Source organism: Myxocyprinus asiaticus, chromosome 7 (assembly GCF_019703515.2).
Source record: "Myxocyprinus asiaticus isolate MX2 ecotype Aquarium Trade chromosome 7, UBuf_Myxa_2, whole genome shotgun sequence".
NCBI classification, from domain to species: domain Eukaryota; kingdom Metazoa; phylum Chordata; class Actinopteri; order Cypriniformes; family Catostomidae; genus Myxocyprinus; species Myxocyprinus asiaticus.
Window position 1 is genome coordinate 52,336,773 of NC_059350.1, and position 19,242 is coordinate 52,356,014.

The 19,242-nt window shown below is 36.3% G+C and overlaps 2 protein-coding genes across 2 annotated transcripts in view; one reads left to right on the top strand and one right to left on the bottom strand.

Moving 5' to 3' along the window:
- Positions 1–6,393, bottom strand: part of si:dkeyp-9d4.3 (caskin-1) — an 80,672-nt gene extending 74,279 nt beyond the window's left edge. Inside the window, exon 1 of the mRNA XM_051703669.1 lies at positions 5,898–6,393. Within this exon, the coding sequence (XP_051559629.1) occupies positions 5,898–5,991 (94 nt within the window). The 5' untranslated portion in view covers positions 5,992–6,393. The remainder of the gene's footprint in view (positions 1–5,897) is intronic.
- Positions 6,394–11,961: 5,568 nt separating this feature from the next.
- The window catches only part of slc5a10 (solute carrier family 5 member 10), a 44,998-nt gene continuing 37,717 nt past the window's right edge, over positions 11,962–19,242 (top strand). The window contains exons 1-7 of the mRNA XM_051703670.1: positions 11,962–12,091; positions 12,314–12,385; positions 13,467–13,571; positions 14,145–14,204; positions 14,866–14,970; positions 15,767–15,872; positions 17,425–17,505. Of these exons, the coding sequence (XP_051559630.1) occupies positions 11,981–12,091; positions 12,314–12,385; positions 13,467–13,571; positions 14,145–14,204; positions 14,866–14,970; positions 15,767–15,872; positions 17,425–17,505 (640 nt within the window). The 5' untranslated portion in view covers positions 11,962–11,980. The remainder of the gene's footprint in view (positions 12,092–12,313; positions 12,386–13,466; positions 13,572–14,144; positions 14,205–14,865; positions 14,971–15,766; positions 15,873–17,424; positions 17,506–19,242) is intronic.

Below are 19,242 nucleotides of genomic sequence, written 5' to 3' on the forward strand. Positions count from 1 at the left end.
CAAATAAATGATTTAGAAACTTTGTGTCAACGCATCCAATGTAGACAGCCTCAAGCCGTTGCGTCGCGTCATGTGCCCAGTGTAGACAGAGTGTCAGCACCATAAACTATCAAACAGTCATTACATTTGAAATATTCATGAATGGAGCTGTTTACTTACGGTTATGTAATAGGGTCCAAGAGTTTTTATGACATTACCAAGACAGGTAGGCATGAGTCGAAAGACTTACAATCTACGCTGAAAACATATCCACATGATGCACATACATAGTCCAAAGCATGGTGTGAACTAGACACACACATCCAGTTTCCAGTATCATCCTGAACTGAAATGCACATCACCGGAAACGCATCAGTGGTCAAAGACGTCCATTTAGTGCATGTTTACATGCACCAACAATTAAAATAGCACAGATGGGTGCAAGAACGCATTTGTGATCAAAACAACAAGAGGCACAACAGCAGAATTAAACCGAATGGCTTCTCCTTTTCAGAGCTGTAACTTGACACCGCGTCTTTTAAAAGAGGGCTGAGATACATGACAATGGTCAAAGATGTCTGTCTAGTGCATGTTTATATACAAAAATAATTAAAAATAGTCCAGATGGGTCCCCTTCTGTGTTCAGAAATAGTTAGGACACATTAGGCCTGTTTGTCCTGCTACCTCTCTCTGTGAACGAACTGAACGCCAGTGGGTGAGGCCAAGGGTGCGATGATGTGAAGTAGGCATTTATGTTTTTTTGCTGTAGAGGCGATCATGAATTAATGGGTTCCCTAGTGATGTAGGGTAGTCGCAGAAGTAGAGAACAAGGCATTTTTGCAGCTTGGTTTCAATAAATGCTTTTATTGCATTGGGGATTAAGTTTTGAGTTCTGAAATTTACAGTCTGTTTTTATAGTAGAAAGACCTATATCAATTAAATGACATGTCAATCCTCATGACATGACAACTTTAAGGACTCTTATAATCCTTTATCTTTGTATGGAGATGTATGAAGACTAATTAAATTTGTTCAGATACTGGTGTGGAAAATTAGACAAGTCATTCAGGACAGAATAGTTTCAGGGGAGATGTTAGGGAGATGTAATCAAATGAAGGTCAAAGGAGACAAAGATCATGGTAATAGTGCAATACTAACCTTTAGAAAACATATATTTCATTTAAGGGGTCTCTTGAGGAATGATATGAGGGAAGTGTTAAGACAAGAACTGCCTAGATTAGAAGATCAGCAGCACTGGTGCACCTACACTGACCTAACTACACAATAACATATTGAACACTGATGTACTGTATAAGCATTTGCAAGGGTTTAGTAACAATCAAGAATGCATAAGAATGCATACAGTCCGATATTGACATATCAATTGATCCTCACTTTTACTATGCTTTCAAAGATCAAAGATAATAGTCTCTCAAAAGAAGATTACAGGTTTAAATATGGTTATATATAAAAACTGAAATCAATTGTAAAATAAAAATAAAAAGTTTTGTCTAAACGTTTGTCTAAACGTAAATATAGAAAATAACTAGTGCATGCAAAGGGCTATATACTTGTGTGATCCAAAAAGTATTTGATCACAGTGAAAATCCACTATTTTGCACTTTTTTCTAATTTAATACAAAGTTTGTCAACTTACATTATCAGCATAACAATTTGAGAAAGTATGATTAAAATAATTACATGGATTTCAGAATTTCTTTGTATCTGGTGTGTCCACCTATTGTTTAAATGACAACATGCACTCGAGCTGGCATGGACTCCTGAAGTTTGAATAAAACCTGATGGTCCATCCCAGGATGACTTGAAAAAGTTCCATCGAGCATCCTGTGTGCTTCAGTTGAAACAAAGAAATATGACCTAACATGGTTAATGTTATAAGTGAGCTTCCATTTGATTAGTGACCTAAAAAATAGTGCAGGATCTTAAATATTTCTTCTTCATTTTCCATCATAATATTTTTTAAAAATCCTTATTTTTCAAAATACTTTTTAAAAATTTATTTATAAATACATTTAATTACAATTTTTACATTTTTCTTAATTAAACGCATACAATCAAGCATCAATTTTCAATGCATATTTTCCTAATGAAGATGGTGCCCAGGGCAGCACCAGAAAAAAAGTGAATGTTTTTAACAAAACAGAAAAGAAGTGCATTTTAAGTATAGCTATTATTGTAAGACTCCTCTCTCTCTCTCTCTCTCTCTCTCTCTCTCTCTCTCTCTCTCTCTCTCTCTCTCTCTCTCTCTCTCTCTCTCTCTCTCTCTCTCTCTCTCTCTCTCTCTCACTCTCTCTCTCTCTCTCTCTCTTTCACACACACACAGTTTGCCATGCTTCCATTTCAAGCCGCCCCTCCTACCATAGCAGGAGACGCTTCTCTCACCACCTGGGATGTTACACAGCACTGGAAGTGGTAATTGCATGTCATTTATAGACATGTGAGCATGTGTATGTTTTTGTGATTTCTGATCCAAATAACACCAGATCATCCCAGCATGAATTTTGACCTACCAAAAGAGTCACACACTGTCTGCATCCCTATCCTGAGTTGAGACAGTGATGTAAACAAAACAAAAAAATAATGATGACAGTCTGTTTTAAGGGCAATGTAAATACTCACACTTAGGGTACAACACGACTAAAGGCACACTTAAAAGTGTGCTTTTTTCTGGTCACAAAGACTATCAAAATTGAAAAAAATAAATGTATTTTTATTGAATATTGGATGGAGCATAACAACGGAAGGTTGTTTTGATTAAAATTATTATTATTATTATTTAAAGGTGGCAAGGGAGACTTTTAGCCCACACTTGAGGTAAAAGGCCCACATGCTCAAGGTAAAAGGCCCCCAGGGGGGTTAAAGTAAAATCTTGTAAATATAGGGCCAATAATTATAGGGCAAACATTTTTAACTTAGGCAAATAGTTTTGAGACCGCATGATGCTTTTTTGAGTAACAAATTAAGATGCTTATTCAAAATAGCCAAAAAGGGTTATCCATTTTCTGTCAATTTCAATCACATTTGGGATTTCATTTCATCTGAAGTATTCTATAAACAAATGAATCTCCATTGTGATAGGTAGGGCTGCAACTAACGATTATTTGATAATCGATTAATCTAACGATTAATAGAACGATTATTCGACTATTCGGCGATTATTGCAACGATTAATCGTTAGCTCTTAACCAATTATTCAGCTTGTGCCCCAACTTAAAAGGTTGTATTAAACATGCTTACTAACAATATAGAGGGCAAAATCATCTTTTAAAAATATCTCTAAAATACATTCATTGAATTAAAGGGGAAAAAATACTTTTTATTAAGTTTAATTCAGTTAAGAAATTCACTGAAAAAACAAATCCTATTGTTATCAAGTGTTTTTGTCTTGTTTTCCATTTAAAACTGTTTAAAAATCCTTAAAACAAGATACATTTACTTGAGAAGCAACACATGAGGTATTTTGACTTGCTAAAGAATATATCTTAAATATAAGTGTATTTTCTATATAAGTGTATTTTGTATATAATGTATTTTTTCACTTGGTTACACTTCTGCGAGTGCAGTAAAGACAAAATATACTTATATTCAAGATCTATTCTCTAAAAGCAAGTCTAAATATCTTATATGCTGCTTCTCAGGTGAATACATCTTTTTTTAAAGATTTTTAATAATAATAATTTATTATTTTATATAATTTATTTTTAATATTATATTCAACATTCTCAGATAAAAAAATAAATAAAAAATGTCTTCTGCAGTATAGCTGCTAAAGAAAATGTACATTGTTTTAAAGGAGTTTTAGATATTTATATCAGAAAACAAGCCAAAACAAAAACAAATCAAAATCATATTTTGTTGCAGTGAATAATGGGGTGAAGACTACCCTCTCTCACTTTTCTGTTCACTTCAATCCATCTTTAACTCACAAAACAACAAACTCTCTCTTATTAATAAAGCTGCGTATTGCCAATTTTCTTTTCGATAAGAAATGCACAGTGACACATATATTATGATTGAATAAATCACGAGTCATCACGTTATAATCTAGCTGCATTAAGCGTGCACGCTCGAGGGGATGAGCGTCCCCGCAACAGAGTGTACATCAGCCGGGTGCAGTTTCAATCTCTCCCCCTTAGATCGGGACATTCGCGCAACTCATAGTAGAGGCGCTGACCGCACAGAGAAATACCCGTTTCAGACTTTGCAGTTATTTCCATGATCTGCTTCCGTATTATTTGAACTTTAATAAATCTATAACACATTAAATATAACTGGTTAAGATAACGCCGGGGTGTTTCCTTTAAAGACTTTCCAGCTCCGCTTATTCCACAACGAGAGTGCTTCTGTATTTACTTATTTTGTATTTTTGCATTATAATTCCCTCATACTTTGCGATCTACATCACCTGAAGCTGTTTGGAAAGCTTAGAGTGCATCTGGACTGTGAGCTGTATTTTCTTCCTCTCCTCAGTCAGGCGCGAGCTGCAGTGCCGGTTTACACACAGTGTATGAACGCGTCCTGTGTGAACGCCCCTTTCAACGTCATTATGGACACACGCCCAAACAGCTGAGTTGCCTCTCTCTCTCTCTCTCTCTCTCTCTCTCTCTCTCTCTCTCTCTCTCTCTCTCTCTCTCGCATACTCACACTCACACTAAAACAGTTTATTACGCTGACATCTGGTGAATTTCACTAACATAATCCCTCTTCCCTTTCCCGAGCCTAAAGCTTCCCAATTTACAACAAGATCTACGTAGCCTATCTAGCATCAAGCATCTAAAGTAGCCTAGGCTATAACATGAAGACTGTTACTTGAAAATATATAAATAATTTTTATCCGCGAATGTTTTCTTCAACACTCCATCTCTTATTCTCTTACATCTTTGGCGATTGTGAGTCACCTGCCATTTCCGCGCGCGCTCATCTGGACATCAAAGCGGATTTGACGCGGGCCGCGGTTTTCATACCGTTACAGACAGCAAGCATTATTCTTGACCTCCCATCTAACCTGAGCGACGCGACAAAACTAGAAAGCTCCTATAATCAACAAAGCTGCCCGCGTTTTAATCGGAACGCTCTAGACAGTTTAGGGACCGTGCCGCCGTTCGTACGCGTTGTGTGTCTAAAAAGCTAGACGCGGCGCACCGAAAATGACAGAACGCATTGTCTCGAGACGCGTTTTTTATTTACAAGTTTTTTTTTTTAACTTGGCACAGGGTCTAAAATCGTCTAGAGCGCGTTTACGTAGGAAAACGGTAAAAATAAAAAAAATAAAAAAATAAAAAAAATAAATAAAACAGCGTGTATGGACGCCAATATGCGTTCAGTGTGAACGGCCCCTACGTTGATTATAATGGAAACGATGTTTTCGCGTCGCGAGCTTGCGGTGTAGACGTTGGGCGGTGAGAATTATCGATAGTGCAGTAAACAAGGGACAAGTGGCAGCTTGTTTTTACTGTAATTTTACTGTAATAGCTATCACGCAAGGAGAGGTCGCTGCTATTGTAAAAATAAATTATAAACAAAATAAATATTTTATTACGACATAAACAACATGCATAAGGCCTATAAAGTACCACCCCCCCACCCCCACACATACACATGCTCCTAAGAGGAAATTTGAGTATTTTATTTATTTAGCTTAAGAAGCTAACAGTTTATTATTATTATTATTATTATTATTATTATTATTATTATTATTATTATTATTTATTATTATTATTTTTTTAGATGATATCACTAAACCTATAAGCTCAACAACCGGTGAACGGACAGTCCAACATACAGACATGATGTGTGTCTGAGTATACAACCTAGTACGTATGAGTATGTGGATGTGTGGAGACACTGTGATGCGTAAAAGGGGCATTTAAAAAAAAATCGGTGGGAGTGATACTCACTCGCTTTGCCCTGTTTCGGTCTCTGCAGGAGCCGGTGGACGGTAACCAGGTCCTCCGTCTTCACCGCTTGTAAGAGTTCCTGTTCTTTCCCCATCCTGTTCAATCACTACACTCACACACCCTCTCTCACACATGTAGACATGGCTCTACTTCTACATCCAGCGCATCTTCAGGGAGCCAGGCGACGGTCTCGCCGCTCATCGTAAAAAGGTCGAGTGCGCAGATACGCGCGAGATTCGTTGCCCAGTGGAGTGACCAGCGGCGTCCACGCAGTCTTATTTCGTACTGATGTGATGTGACGAACCAGCGTGACAGGGTCCGGTCTTCGGGTTAAAGCGACAGCGCCGAAACGCTGCGCGTATTTACGTATTGTGACATTTGAGCAATGCTACGTACAAAAGGAAGTCGTCTCTTTGACCCGAAGCTGGTAGAGACACGTATATATTACGTAAACATCCTAGCAGATGTGCGCGCGGGCGCTGGAGGTTGTAATCCGCTGTAGCTTTTTCGAGTGTGTGAGTGTGTGTATGTGTATGTGTGTGTGTGTGTGTGTGTGTGTGTGTGTGTGTGTGTGATTGCTTGGTTTAATAGATGGTGCTGCATCAATCAGGGGGCGTGACTAAACAGACCCTTTTCCCATGGGCTTGACAGATTGTGTGTGTGTGTGTGTGTGTGTGTGTGTATTTATGAGGACGACACGTCAGTAAAAAGGTCACAGGACAGATTTTATTGGGATAGGGGCTTCTGACAGTGTTCACTAAGCCAGATACACTTATCACACTGAAAAGTGACATTTTGTCATCATATACTCTCCCCTTATGTTGTCCCAAACCCTTTCTTTCTTCCTGTGGAATACAAAATGAGATATTTTGCAGAATGCTCACACTGATATTTCCCCATACATAGCAAGTTTACAGAGCAGGAGCTGTTAAGCTCCAAAAAAGTACCATAAAAGTAGGCTAGAGGTCTGCATGGGCCTTAAAAATGAAACCCGAACCCGAACCCGACCCATACCCAAGACCGTGTGACTAAACCCTACCTGAATGTCAGATTTTAAGCCCGAACTCGACCCAAACAAAATAGCTCTTTCTCTTATTATTTCTTTTCCAAGCAAGTATTGTTCCAATCAGGGACTAAAAACAGTTCAAGGAACGAAACTGAAAACTAAAAATTAGTGGAATGTTTTTGCAGAACGAATGCGAAAGTCCCTTTCAATTGTTCCAGTGTGAAAACTTTATTTTTATATGCTGATAGCCAGTGAATAATAATGAATTGTAATGAAATACTTAATTTAGTTTTAATTTTTTTTTTTTTTTTTTCTTTCATGAAACCAGACTAAATGGTTTATTACAGTACATTTTGGGAATTGCCCCACTGACTGTTCCCCCCAAAATGGGGCTTCTTTCATTTACATTTATGTATTTGGCAGATGCTTTTGTCGAAAGTGACTTACAGTACAGTACATTACACTTATTACAGAGACAATCCCCCCAGAGCACCCTGGAGTTAAATGGCTTGCTCAAAGACACAATGGTGGTGGCTGTGGGGATCAGACCGGCAATCTTCTGCTTACATGTTCTGTGTTTTAGCCCACTATGCCACACCATCCCTTTCTTTCTTTCTTTCTTTCTTTCTTTCTTTCTTTCTTTCTTTGAAAATTATAAGCATGTGCTTTGATTCTGAAGGAAACTTTTGCATCACACACCTCTTTGCCTTAATGCACACTGTGGATGTAGCCTTTCATGACATGCTGAAGACCTTTTTGGCAACTATATATAATTACAATTTATACATGCACAGTTAATACAGATACAAGGAAAAATTACTGAGGTAAAAAGTACATTTCTCAGTTTTTATCTAAGTCTTGACTGAATTATTGTAAGACATGATGCACTAATACAGATTTGATGCTGCCAGGTTTTGACTGAGAAGCAGATCTGTAATTAAAACAAATATTCAAAATAAAATAAAATAATTAAACAATTATTAAATAATTAAAATAAAATAATTTTCATTAGATGACGTTTAGTCCAAATGTGCCTACACAGTGTGTGCGTGTATGCTGAAGAGAGAGATTTCTATTTTTTATGGATATATTTAATATTAAGAATGCATTTATTGAAAATACTTTATTTTATATAGGTTACTGTATTCTATGCTTGCTATGATTTCAATGCTGATAATTCCCCACATGTGAAAACATAAATATTTTTGCTTATTTTAGTTGAGGCTAAGTCCCTTATTTTGAGCATGTTTTCTAGACCAGGTAGTTTGTTTCTTTTGTGAGATCTGGCAACACTGAAACTGGTATATCACCTACCCTTAGCACAGAGTAATGTCATTTTAAAAGAACGTTATTAACCGTTCTTTAATTTTGTTCTAACCGGTTACTGGAAAACAGGCAGCGGAAAACCGGAACCAGAAAAAAAAAAAAAAAAAAAAGTACTATTTCTGCTAAGAACGAAACAAAATTACAAATATTTCATTTTTAGCCCCTGGTTGCAATAACCTGTATTTTATGTAAGCATCATAGGCAACATTTGTAACAGTATTGTAACAATAAACATACACAGTTTAAACAAGGCAGGGCGCCCCTCAGAACAGTTATGCAGAATGAAAAAACATTGGCTTACCGTTTATCAAGCGCCGAAACTTTGCTTATTGCAGAACAATTTAAAAAAATCTGAAACAATGTAACAGTCATATAAATTCCTTTGCAACCGGAACTTATTCAAAACATTGAATCTTTGTGACACCTGCGCTAAAAGAAGCTAGACGCAGCGCAACGAATGAAACAGATCACTAGTGTTTCGACATGAGTTTCAAAACTTGGAAGTTTTGATTGAAATGGTGTCTACACAAATGCGGTAGTCCGGCGAGAGTTGTGGTGCAACAGTCAAAGACTTCCATCCAGCGCATTACCAAATGCGTATGGTTTGAAAGACCCCTACAGTAACTTGCCGTACGCAAGTGTGTCTGTGAGCAAGAGCGTGTGCATGAAGAAAGTTATGTAGGTCTGTTTATTCGTTCAGTAATTACAAACCCGAACCCGACCCCGAAGACATGACCCGATTCCAGCGGTTTCTCGGTAACCGTCAGACCTAGGTCGATGTATGACTCTATACTACTTGTTCATCATATTCCAAGTCTTCTGGAGTCCTACAATGGCTTTATGGGAGGAACATTTTGAAATTGAATCCGTATTCAGTGAAACTCTTGCGTTCTACTATGGCTCTAAAATGTAATTTGCCCATGCGCATATTCAAGCTTGCTGTATAAAGACATGTTTTGCCAGGTTGTGAGTCGTTGCTTGTCATATACAGTATCTTGATTATGGCAAGCCAAGTATGCACATGTGTGCATGAGATTTCAGAGATACGATGGAGTGCAAGATTTTCAGTGAATAACAACTGAAATTTCTGCCACTTATTTATAGGGATATAGCACACAAATCGTATGGAATACATTTGTCATGCTCAACTGGTAGAGCATGGCACTAGCAATGCCAAGGTTATGGGTTAGATTCCTAGGGAACACACAAAGAGATTAAATGTATACCTTGAATATAAGTGCCTGCCATATGCATAAATATAAATGTACTTAAATATATTTTTTATTTAAAAACAGCCCCGTCACATTCTTTAAAAATTATCCTCCAAGTTAAATGATAAATGAAAGTCATACAGGTTTGAAATGACAAGAGTGTGAATAAATGAGACTGAACTCTTTTTTTGCTGAACTATCCCTTTAAATGTAACTGGTTCACTCAGACATTGATAGGTGCGCTGCTCTGATTATTATCATATCATTTTGTTTCTATCTCTATTACTTTATCTCCCTTTATCTGCCATTTCAGACATAATTTTGGTGACATTCTTACAATTAAAAGTCTGTGATCTGAGACATAACTCCCTAAGGGTGCCATTAAAACCAGAGCAGATATCTAATTTGGGCTTCTTTTTAACCCACATCAGTCACTGGGTAATAGGCCATTCTTTACATATTTTGCACTGTAACTTTTAAAGGACTGCTCCAGTGGCTAAATATATACTTGTAAGTTACTTGTGAGGCGGCAGACATTTTTTATCCAAATTGACAAGAGGGAAATTCCCTACCGACAGTTCTCCGTTTTTTTCTACCTGGAATCCAATCTGTAATGATTGTGTTCACCCAGATCTTAACCATTAGTTTACGCAACCTGGTCTCATAGTGAAAACGTGTAGATCTTCTTGCAAATGAATCTGAACCAGGAAATCAAGGTCTTTGGGTTCACTTAGATAATCCTGGCAGGTGTATTATAGCAGGGTTTGAATTAAACTCTTCGGACAGATATCCACTTCTTGATTATTTCAGCTCGATATCTTAAAAATAAAAATCTTAATAACATTCAAATAAAATGCTATAAGGATTTTTAAAAGAATATATTGCTTATCACTGATATATCTACAGTACATTTACATTTATTTTGCAGATCTTTTTTATTGATATAAGAGTTGTATTTCTTTTTTATTTCTTTTCTTATTTTTTTACCAATTGATTGTAAGGCACTGTCCTTTTATTATTATTATTATTATTTAAAGCTGCTTCGAAATTATTTGTATTGTTAAAAATGCTACACCAATAAATTAATTTGAATTTATTTTTATCCAAAGTGAGTTACAAATGCAGAAAAACAAAAAAGTCCAGCAATTCCAGTTCAAGAAATGAAAGGACAGATTATAGAATATATATATATATATATATATATATATATATATATATATATATACTGTATATGTGGGTATATATAATATTATAGATTTTGTATTTACTGTATATATATCATAAGAAGTGTGTTTATTTGTTGTTATGAGTTGCACCTATTTTTACCAGCCTATTTTTTTTATTTTTTTATTTTTTTAAGAAAAACACATTTCAATTGTATAACAAATTTCCATAAAGTTGAATTGAGCAATCCTTAAATGTTATACATACTATAATTTAAGAATTTTAAACTAATAAATAACTACAGGTTAATACAATTTTTCATATAAATCCTAATAACTAAACTGGACCATTTTAGTTTATGTGATTTGCATGTATAAATTGTAAAAATTAAATTATATATATATATATATATATATATATATATATATATATATATATATATATATATATACACACACACACACACACACACACACACACAATATATATATATATATAGTGTATAAACTAACACTTTAATTAAGTGCTCACAGAAGAGATGCATCTTCAGCTGTTTAAAATATATATATATATATATATATATATATATATATATATATATATATATATATATATATATATATATATATACATATACAGTATATATTTAGTTAAATGATTGAGTTCCACTCACATTAAGCTGGATAGACAACAAACATTTGTTCTAATTATAACAATACGTAATAAAATGAAATGATTTGGTAACAGTTTTCTTTACAACAGTTATGAACTAACTTATAGACTTGTTAGTTTATTATGTATTTATAATTCTAAAGCTGTTATGTTGCAAATACATCATGCATACTGTAAAATAAAGTACAACTGAGGAGAACGGTGACCCCAGTTAACACTAAGGGGTAGGTAGAATGTATACTTATGTCCATGTGTAAGATTGATGCTAATGGTTAGTGCTTGTGTTGTGTGTGTTAAACACCCACTGGTGCTACCCATTAAGTAAATGATTCACTTTGTTAAGTGTGTCTAGGGATGTTTTTAGACTCCTTGAGTCACATTAGGTTTGTCAGTAATCATATCTTCATGCTCTGATTTATGTGTGTGCATTTATATGTGTGTTTAGACATGGGCATTTGGGTACATGTGCAGGTGCATGTGTTTGTAAGTCTGTGAAACCACAACAAGCACCAGGGTTTAGTGAGTCTTCAGGGATGTGTCTCATCTGCCTTGTTGTTTTCATGTAGGTTCAGGTTTGCTTCATTAAACTAATGTGTTTAATGATCAATTCACACACAGAGCTGACTGACCGGAACGCTCTGTGTCTTTCTAACCCTCCCTGTCTTATAGTTTTAGTCTATGTGCTGTATGTGTGAAGGCAGGACATGGCGTCTAACTCTACCACTAAATTTTTTGCCCTTTCTCAGTCTTTCAGCGTGTCTGATATCATTGTAATAGGAGCATATTTTTTGTTGAACGTTGCAGTTGGAATATGGGTGAGGCATATGTATGTGTGTTTGCGTATATGTGTGTGCATTTGTTGTCATAAACATTATATTATAAGGAATAATAGAATGATTAGTGAATGGTAACTGTAGAATTGCATTTATTATTTATTATTTAACATTATTCTAACACTTTCTACTATGTAAAGGTTGGAAATATACCTTTATTTGAATTTTGGATGAACGTTTGTTGTATGTGTGTGTGTGTGTAAGTCATCTTGCAGAGTGAGTCGAAACACCCTAAGTGGATATTTCCTGGCTGGCAGGGACATGGCTTGGTGGCCGGTAAGTGAAACCCACAGACAACATTTGAACATACTTATGTTAATTAATGAAAAAGGGGTCCAGTTAAAGGAATATGATAAAGTAAATTTACTATTGTTAAAGTATGAACAGATTTTACATTTATATTCAATGAAGAATGATAAAGTTTTTATGAGTAATGTAAACTTCTAAAAGGTTGTATTTTTGACTGATGTAATAATAACATTTTATAATTAAAGCAGGAAAAAGCATTTTCTCTTTTTAACGGGCAGACAAATAACATTGACATGAATCTAATATTCTATGTTCAGGACATGGCGTCTAACTCTACCACTAAATGTTTTGCCCTTTCTCAGTCTTTCAGCGTGTCTTGCAATATCTGTAATATCAGTCAAATCTGTTCATACTTTAACAATAGTAAATTTACTTTATCATATTCCTTTAACTGGACCCCTTTTTCATTAATGAATCTAATATTCTGATATTCTATGTATGCATGTTTAAAGGAAGGTGTATACTTTAGCTGATGTGACTGGTCACCTTTTCTTTCATTTTTTTCACTACTTTTATCATCATATTAATTTATTTGCTTTTTTATTTTTATTTTGCAGCTCAATTAAATATTCATGTGGTGTAACACATTATTTTTTAAGTTGGCCCACAAATATAATTTTTTTTTAAATTCAATATTCAATTATTGTGGTTGTAAAATATAGGCCTACATATACTTATTATAAATATGAGGCATATAAATATATTTTTCACAACACACATCATTTCAAAGCAGCTTTACAGAAAATTATGCTATAACAGAGAATGAAGCTGAAATGTCTGTAATGTCTTCTGTAAACTATCCTGGGGGTGTTACAGTGACACAGTGAAGTTTTAGAGGCATTGATTACAGGGCAAAATTTGTAAGCTTATGCAAAAAGAGACCGCAAGATGCCTTTTAGTAGCAAATGAAATTAATGCTTATTTAAAATAACCCCTTCAGAAAAGGGTGCACCATTTCCTGTTAATTTGAATCACATTTTAGCCCATTTGACCCTATATGTTCAGTCCGGCAGAGAACTGCACTAATATATAATGTTAATGGGTGCAGATTGGGGCCTCTCTGTTTGCCAGCAGTGAGGGTTCAGGATTGTTCATTGGATTGGCTGGGACAGGAGCAGCCGGGGGAATCGCTGTAGCTGGCTTTGAATGGAATGTGAGTATCATCACTTTCTTTCAATGCCTCATTGAAAATGCTCTTGTGTTCTATGAGCACTAGGGGGAGTAAGATGAACATTTTCGGCCTCACAACTGTTTTTGTGCACTGCAAAAATATCTTGTCTTGTTTTACAGAAATATATTGAAACTGTTTTATTATCTTAAAAAAAAAATGAAAAAAAAAGACTAATTTACTTGAGCAGAAAAACTGCATAATATTTATTTTCAGGCAAGACAAAATACACTTATATTCACGATAAAATGACCTCTTAAAAATTACAATAATAGCTTTATTAAACAACAATAATATATACAGGTATATATATATATATATATATATATATATATATATATATATATATATATATATATATATATATATATATATATATTGGTGAATTGATCTTGTTTTAAGAACATTAAAATATTTTCCCCTGAAATACAGACAAAGACACTAATTAAAAACAAGCTTTTTATAATGTGTGTTTACGTACTCTCTCTCTCTCTCTCTCTCTCTCTCTCTCTCTCTCTCTCTCTCTCTCTCTCTCTCTCTCTCTCCCTCTTCCATTAGGCAACTTATGTCCTGTTAGCTCTTGCCTGGATCTTTGTCCCAGTTTATGTGTCCTCTGGGGTGAGTCTTAAACACACATGAAACCACCTTTTATACTGATGTGGCAAATAAACTTATGTGTTTTAAATGTAGATAACTTTTGTGAGCACCAGGTCTTGGGGGGGGACTTGGAGGGTCATTGCCCTACTAGGTTTTCCCTAGTTCCACTGCCATGACGACACAACACTGTAAACTCTAAAATGACCGTGTAAATGTTGACTTAAACAACTTTACAGCTCAAATAATAGATTAATAGAAACTTAATACACAAGTTTTAACAGAAAAATTAATGTAAGCGCTTTAAAAAAATTATAAGTCTTACATTTCTGTCTTTAAACCCTCAAGAAATTGGCCCCATTCACTTCCATTGTAAGTGCCTCACTGTAACCTCAATTTTTGCTTTTTTTAAAGAAAAGGAGTCGAAATTATTTTTTGTGGGATTCAACATTATGCCACAAATGCTGTCGATTGAGCTTAACTTATATTGAACCTGGTATTTTCTATTATGCTGCCTCATGTTCCAGACATTAAAAAACACACAAGCGCACTACTTTCTCTGATTTGCCTTTCAATTTGCTTAGATCATGACATTCCCTCTGCACTTCCTCTCTCTCTCTCTCTCTCTCTCTCTCTCTCTCTCTCTCTCTCTCTCTCTCTCTCTCTCTCTCTCTCTCTATCTCAGATTGTCACAATGCCAGAGTATCTGGGTCGGCGGTTTGGAGGAGAGAGAATTCGCATGTACTTGTCAGCGCTTAGTCTGATGCTGTCTGTGTTTACCAAGATCTCAGTAAGCATGAAAACTCACACATAGAGTGATGTTTTTTCTGTCTCATTCAGACATATTGCCATTAAGAGACAATAAATACAACAAAAGAAAACCTTATCTAAAAGAAAGGGTTTCATTCAGCGAGTCTTCTCACATAGCTGGCATGTTTGTGCTCCAATGGAATTTTAAGTTGTGAAAGAGAGCGTTGTTTAGCTCTGTTTCAGCATCTGTTTTTCACTCAAGACACACGCATACATGCAAGAGGTCATGTGCTGTTGTTACTGATTCTTTCTAAGGCAAGCATCACTATTACTGTTATTCATACTTAGGGTTAGGAATTTGAGAAAACTAAGTATTGTACAAGCCATATCTAGATACCAGAATTTATATGAATGTCTTCATTTCAGCCCAAACACATACTAAAAGACAATTACAAAGCAGGAGCCTCTTACCTAACCCTTTCCCTAACCTTAACCATGAGTGGAAGTGATGCCCCCTTTTTGAGTTGGCGCAACCCCCTTATGGAGTAACCACGTCCCTCTCTGGAGTAACCATGCCCTCTTTGGGAGATTCTGCCCCCATTTAGAGGTCTCCGGCCTGCAGTTATACCTACTTGCACTAGAGCGCTCGACCGTGCCTGAGACGTAACAGCATGCAAAATAACGTATAATGTAGTTTTAACTACCACCAACAACATTAGAAGAAATGTATGAGACAAAGCTGATACTTCAATGCTACATAACTGACTCCATTAAGTCTCCTGTGCAATAAAAGAACAAACACTGACTATATGATGTTCTTTTTGGGGCATTTGCAGACGGATCTATACTCTGGAGCTCTGTTTGTCCAGGTTTGTTTGGGCTGGAATCTCTACCTCTCCACTGTTCTCATGCTAGTAGTCACTGCCCTCTACACAATTGCAGGTTTGTACAGTAAAATGTCCCATGTTCTTTTACACTGCAATGTTGTAAAAAGTGGATGGGGTGGTGTCACATGGTGGATAAAGCTCAAGGCTGGTAACAGGCATGGCTGGGTCATTGCACCCCCTTCCTGGTCCAATGAAGAGACAACCACTTGCCCACCCTAAAGACCAAAATGTGCGCTAATATCCAGTGCTAGTGCTAACGCTTTTTTCCCCTTGCCAGTGCTTTTATTACTTCATGTTAACTGAATGCAAATCTGAATGTTGTTCCATTTTAGCTTGTTAGCTAGCAAAAGATAGCTAGTGAACTCGCTAATGATAGTTAGACTAGCTCGCTAGCTGGCTGCTTACTAGTTTTGATTTCCTCACTGTTGACGCGCATTGCATTGGCTGGCGAGAAGTATCATAGCTACCTTAATATTTTAATGGAAATTAAATAACAGTTGCCAGCAATTATGTTTTTTGCAACAAGTAGAATCGACCATCACATCCTCACCTTATCATACTCCATATTTCCTTGCAGGAATGCAGAACATTTGCTCACCCAATGCTAGATGTAGCTGTTCTCTCTGACATCTGCAGCTCATGTGCATGAAAGTTGGGGTTGGGGGGCATGCCTGAACTAGATGATACAGGAAATCAGCAGCCTAATAAAGAGGTTAACTGGCAAATAGTATTTTATGTATTTTGATAGCACAAATACCAAACTTAAATGTAGTTAGATACAAATTACATTTGACTTTTTCAGACTTTACAACACAAAGTACAAAATTGTATTTTGTATTTCAAATACATATTTCAAATACATGTATCTGAAATACCGCCCATCCCTGGCTACTGAACACTTAATATTTCTGTATTTTGTAGTCTAATCCATTCATCTCCACTGGCTACATGGTCACTTTAGACTGGGAACACCACAGGTGAAATAAAACTAATATAATTTTGTGAAAATTATCTAAAAAATTTTTTTTGTGTGAACAAAGTCAAGGAATTTTATTCCAATCAGATGAAATAAACTACAGTTTTCTGAAGAAAAAAAAGAGGAACACAATATAAGGGTTAAAATTTGTTTTTACATTAAGGCACTTACAATGGAAGTGAATGGGGCCAGTCCATAAATGCTAAAAGTTTAGCCACAAGACATGATTTTAGTGTGATAAAATTGCTTTCTAAAATGTAAAGTTACATTCAACAGTGAAAGTATTTTAACAATAGAAAAATAACACAAATCAGCTTTAACACCAGGTTGCTCCAGAAGGACTGTCCCTGTAATAACAGTACTGTAAATTGTTTGGATAAAAGCTTCTTCTAAATGACTACTTACTGAAACTTTCTCACTGAAGCAGCAAAGAGGATCAGTAACAATTTCTGCAGTGGTAATTACAGACTACACATCTGATTCCAGTATAACGACATAATTACTTTAATCTGGAGCTGTGATGTCACTCGATTCACTCTTCTGTCTACAAGTGCTGATTCAGGCTCGACCTCAATGACTTGTATCACATTAAAGTATCATGAGAGAACTGAGCAATACCCTGTTTCTCCAGGTGGCTTAGCTGCTGTAATCTACACCGATACTCTGCAGACCTTCGTCATGATCATTGGAGCGGTCATCCTTACCATTACAGGTCAGTCAAACTCAGTCGACTTCACTTTTTCTCCGTTGGCTTGTGTTTGACAGCACAATGGCAGTGATGTTATGTCAACTGTCATTCTAAGAACATCTTGAAAGAGAGACTGTTGACAGCTGATGGCATATTTGGCAGACACATTTTCAAAGTTACAGTGCATTCAGAAAGTATTCAGACCCCTTCATTTTTTTCACATTTTGTTGTGCTGCAGCCTTATGCTAAAATGATTTTAAAAAAATTCTCTCACATCAATCAACACTCCATACCCCATAATGACAAAACAAAAAACTGATTTTTTATAACTTTGCACATTTATTAAAAAGAAAAACTGAAATATCACACTGACATACGTATTCAGACCCTTAACTCAGTACTTAGTTGAAGCACCTTTGGCAGCGATTACAGCCTCAAGTCTTTTTGGGTATGATGTGACAAGCTTTGCACACCTGGATTTGGGGATTTTCTGCCATTCTTCTCTGCAGATCCTCTCAAGCTCAACCGTCGGTGATCAGCCATTTTCAGGTCTCTCCAGAGATGTTCGATTGGGTTCAAGTCCTGGCTCTAGCTGGGCCACTCACTGACATTCACAGAGTTTTCCCTAAGCCACTCTTGCGTTGTCTTGGCTGTGCGCTTAGGCTGTTTGTCCTGTTGGAATGTGAACCTTCAGCCCAGTCTGAGGTCCTGGGAGCTCTGGACCAGGTTTTCATTAAGGATTTCTCTGTATTTTGCTGCATTCAGCTTTCTTTCAACCCTGACCAGTCCCCCAGTCCCACCCGCTGAAAAACAACCCCACAGCATGATGCTACCACCACCATGCTTCACCGTTGGGATGGTATTGCGCAGGTGATGTGCGGTTCCTGGTTTCCTCCAGACCTTACGCTTGGAATTGAGGCCAAGCAGTTCAATCTTCATTTCACCAGACCAGAGAATCATGTTTCTCACAATCTGAGAGTCCTTTAGGTGCTATTTTGCATGTCTTGCACTGAGGAGAAGCTTCCATCTGCCCACTGTGCCACAAAGCCCAGATTGGTGGAGTGTTGCAGTGAAGGTTGTCCTTCTGCAAGTTTCTCCCATCTCCACACATGATCTCTGGAGCTCAACCAGAGTGACCATCAGATTCTTGGTCACCTCTCTTACCAAGGCCCTTCTCTCCCGATTGCTCAGTTTGGCCGGGCAGCCAGCTCTAGGAAGAGGCCTGGTTGTTTCAAACTGCTTCCATTTAAGAACTATGGAGGCCACTGTGCTCTTGGGAACCTTCAGTAAAGCTGATTTTTTTTTTTTGTAGCCTCCCCAGATCTGTGCCTCGACACAATCCTGTCTCTGAGCTCTGCAGGCAGTTCCTTTGTCCACATGGCTTGGTTTATACTCTGATATGAATTTTCAGCTGTGAGACCTTATATAGACAGATGTGTGCCTTTCCAAATCATGTCTAATCAATTTAATTGAATTTGCTACAGGTGGACTCCAATCAAAGTGTAGAAACATCTCAAATATGATCCAAAGAAATGGGATGTACCTGTGCTAAATTTCAAGTGTCATAGCAAAGGGCCTGAATACTTATGTCAATGTGATATTTCAGGTTTATATATATATATATATATATATATATATATATATATATATATATATATATATATATATATACACACACACACTACCGGTCAAAAGTTTTGAAACACTTGACTGAAATGTTTCACATGATCTTAAAAATCTTTTGATCTGAATGTGTATGCT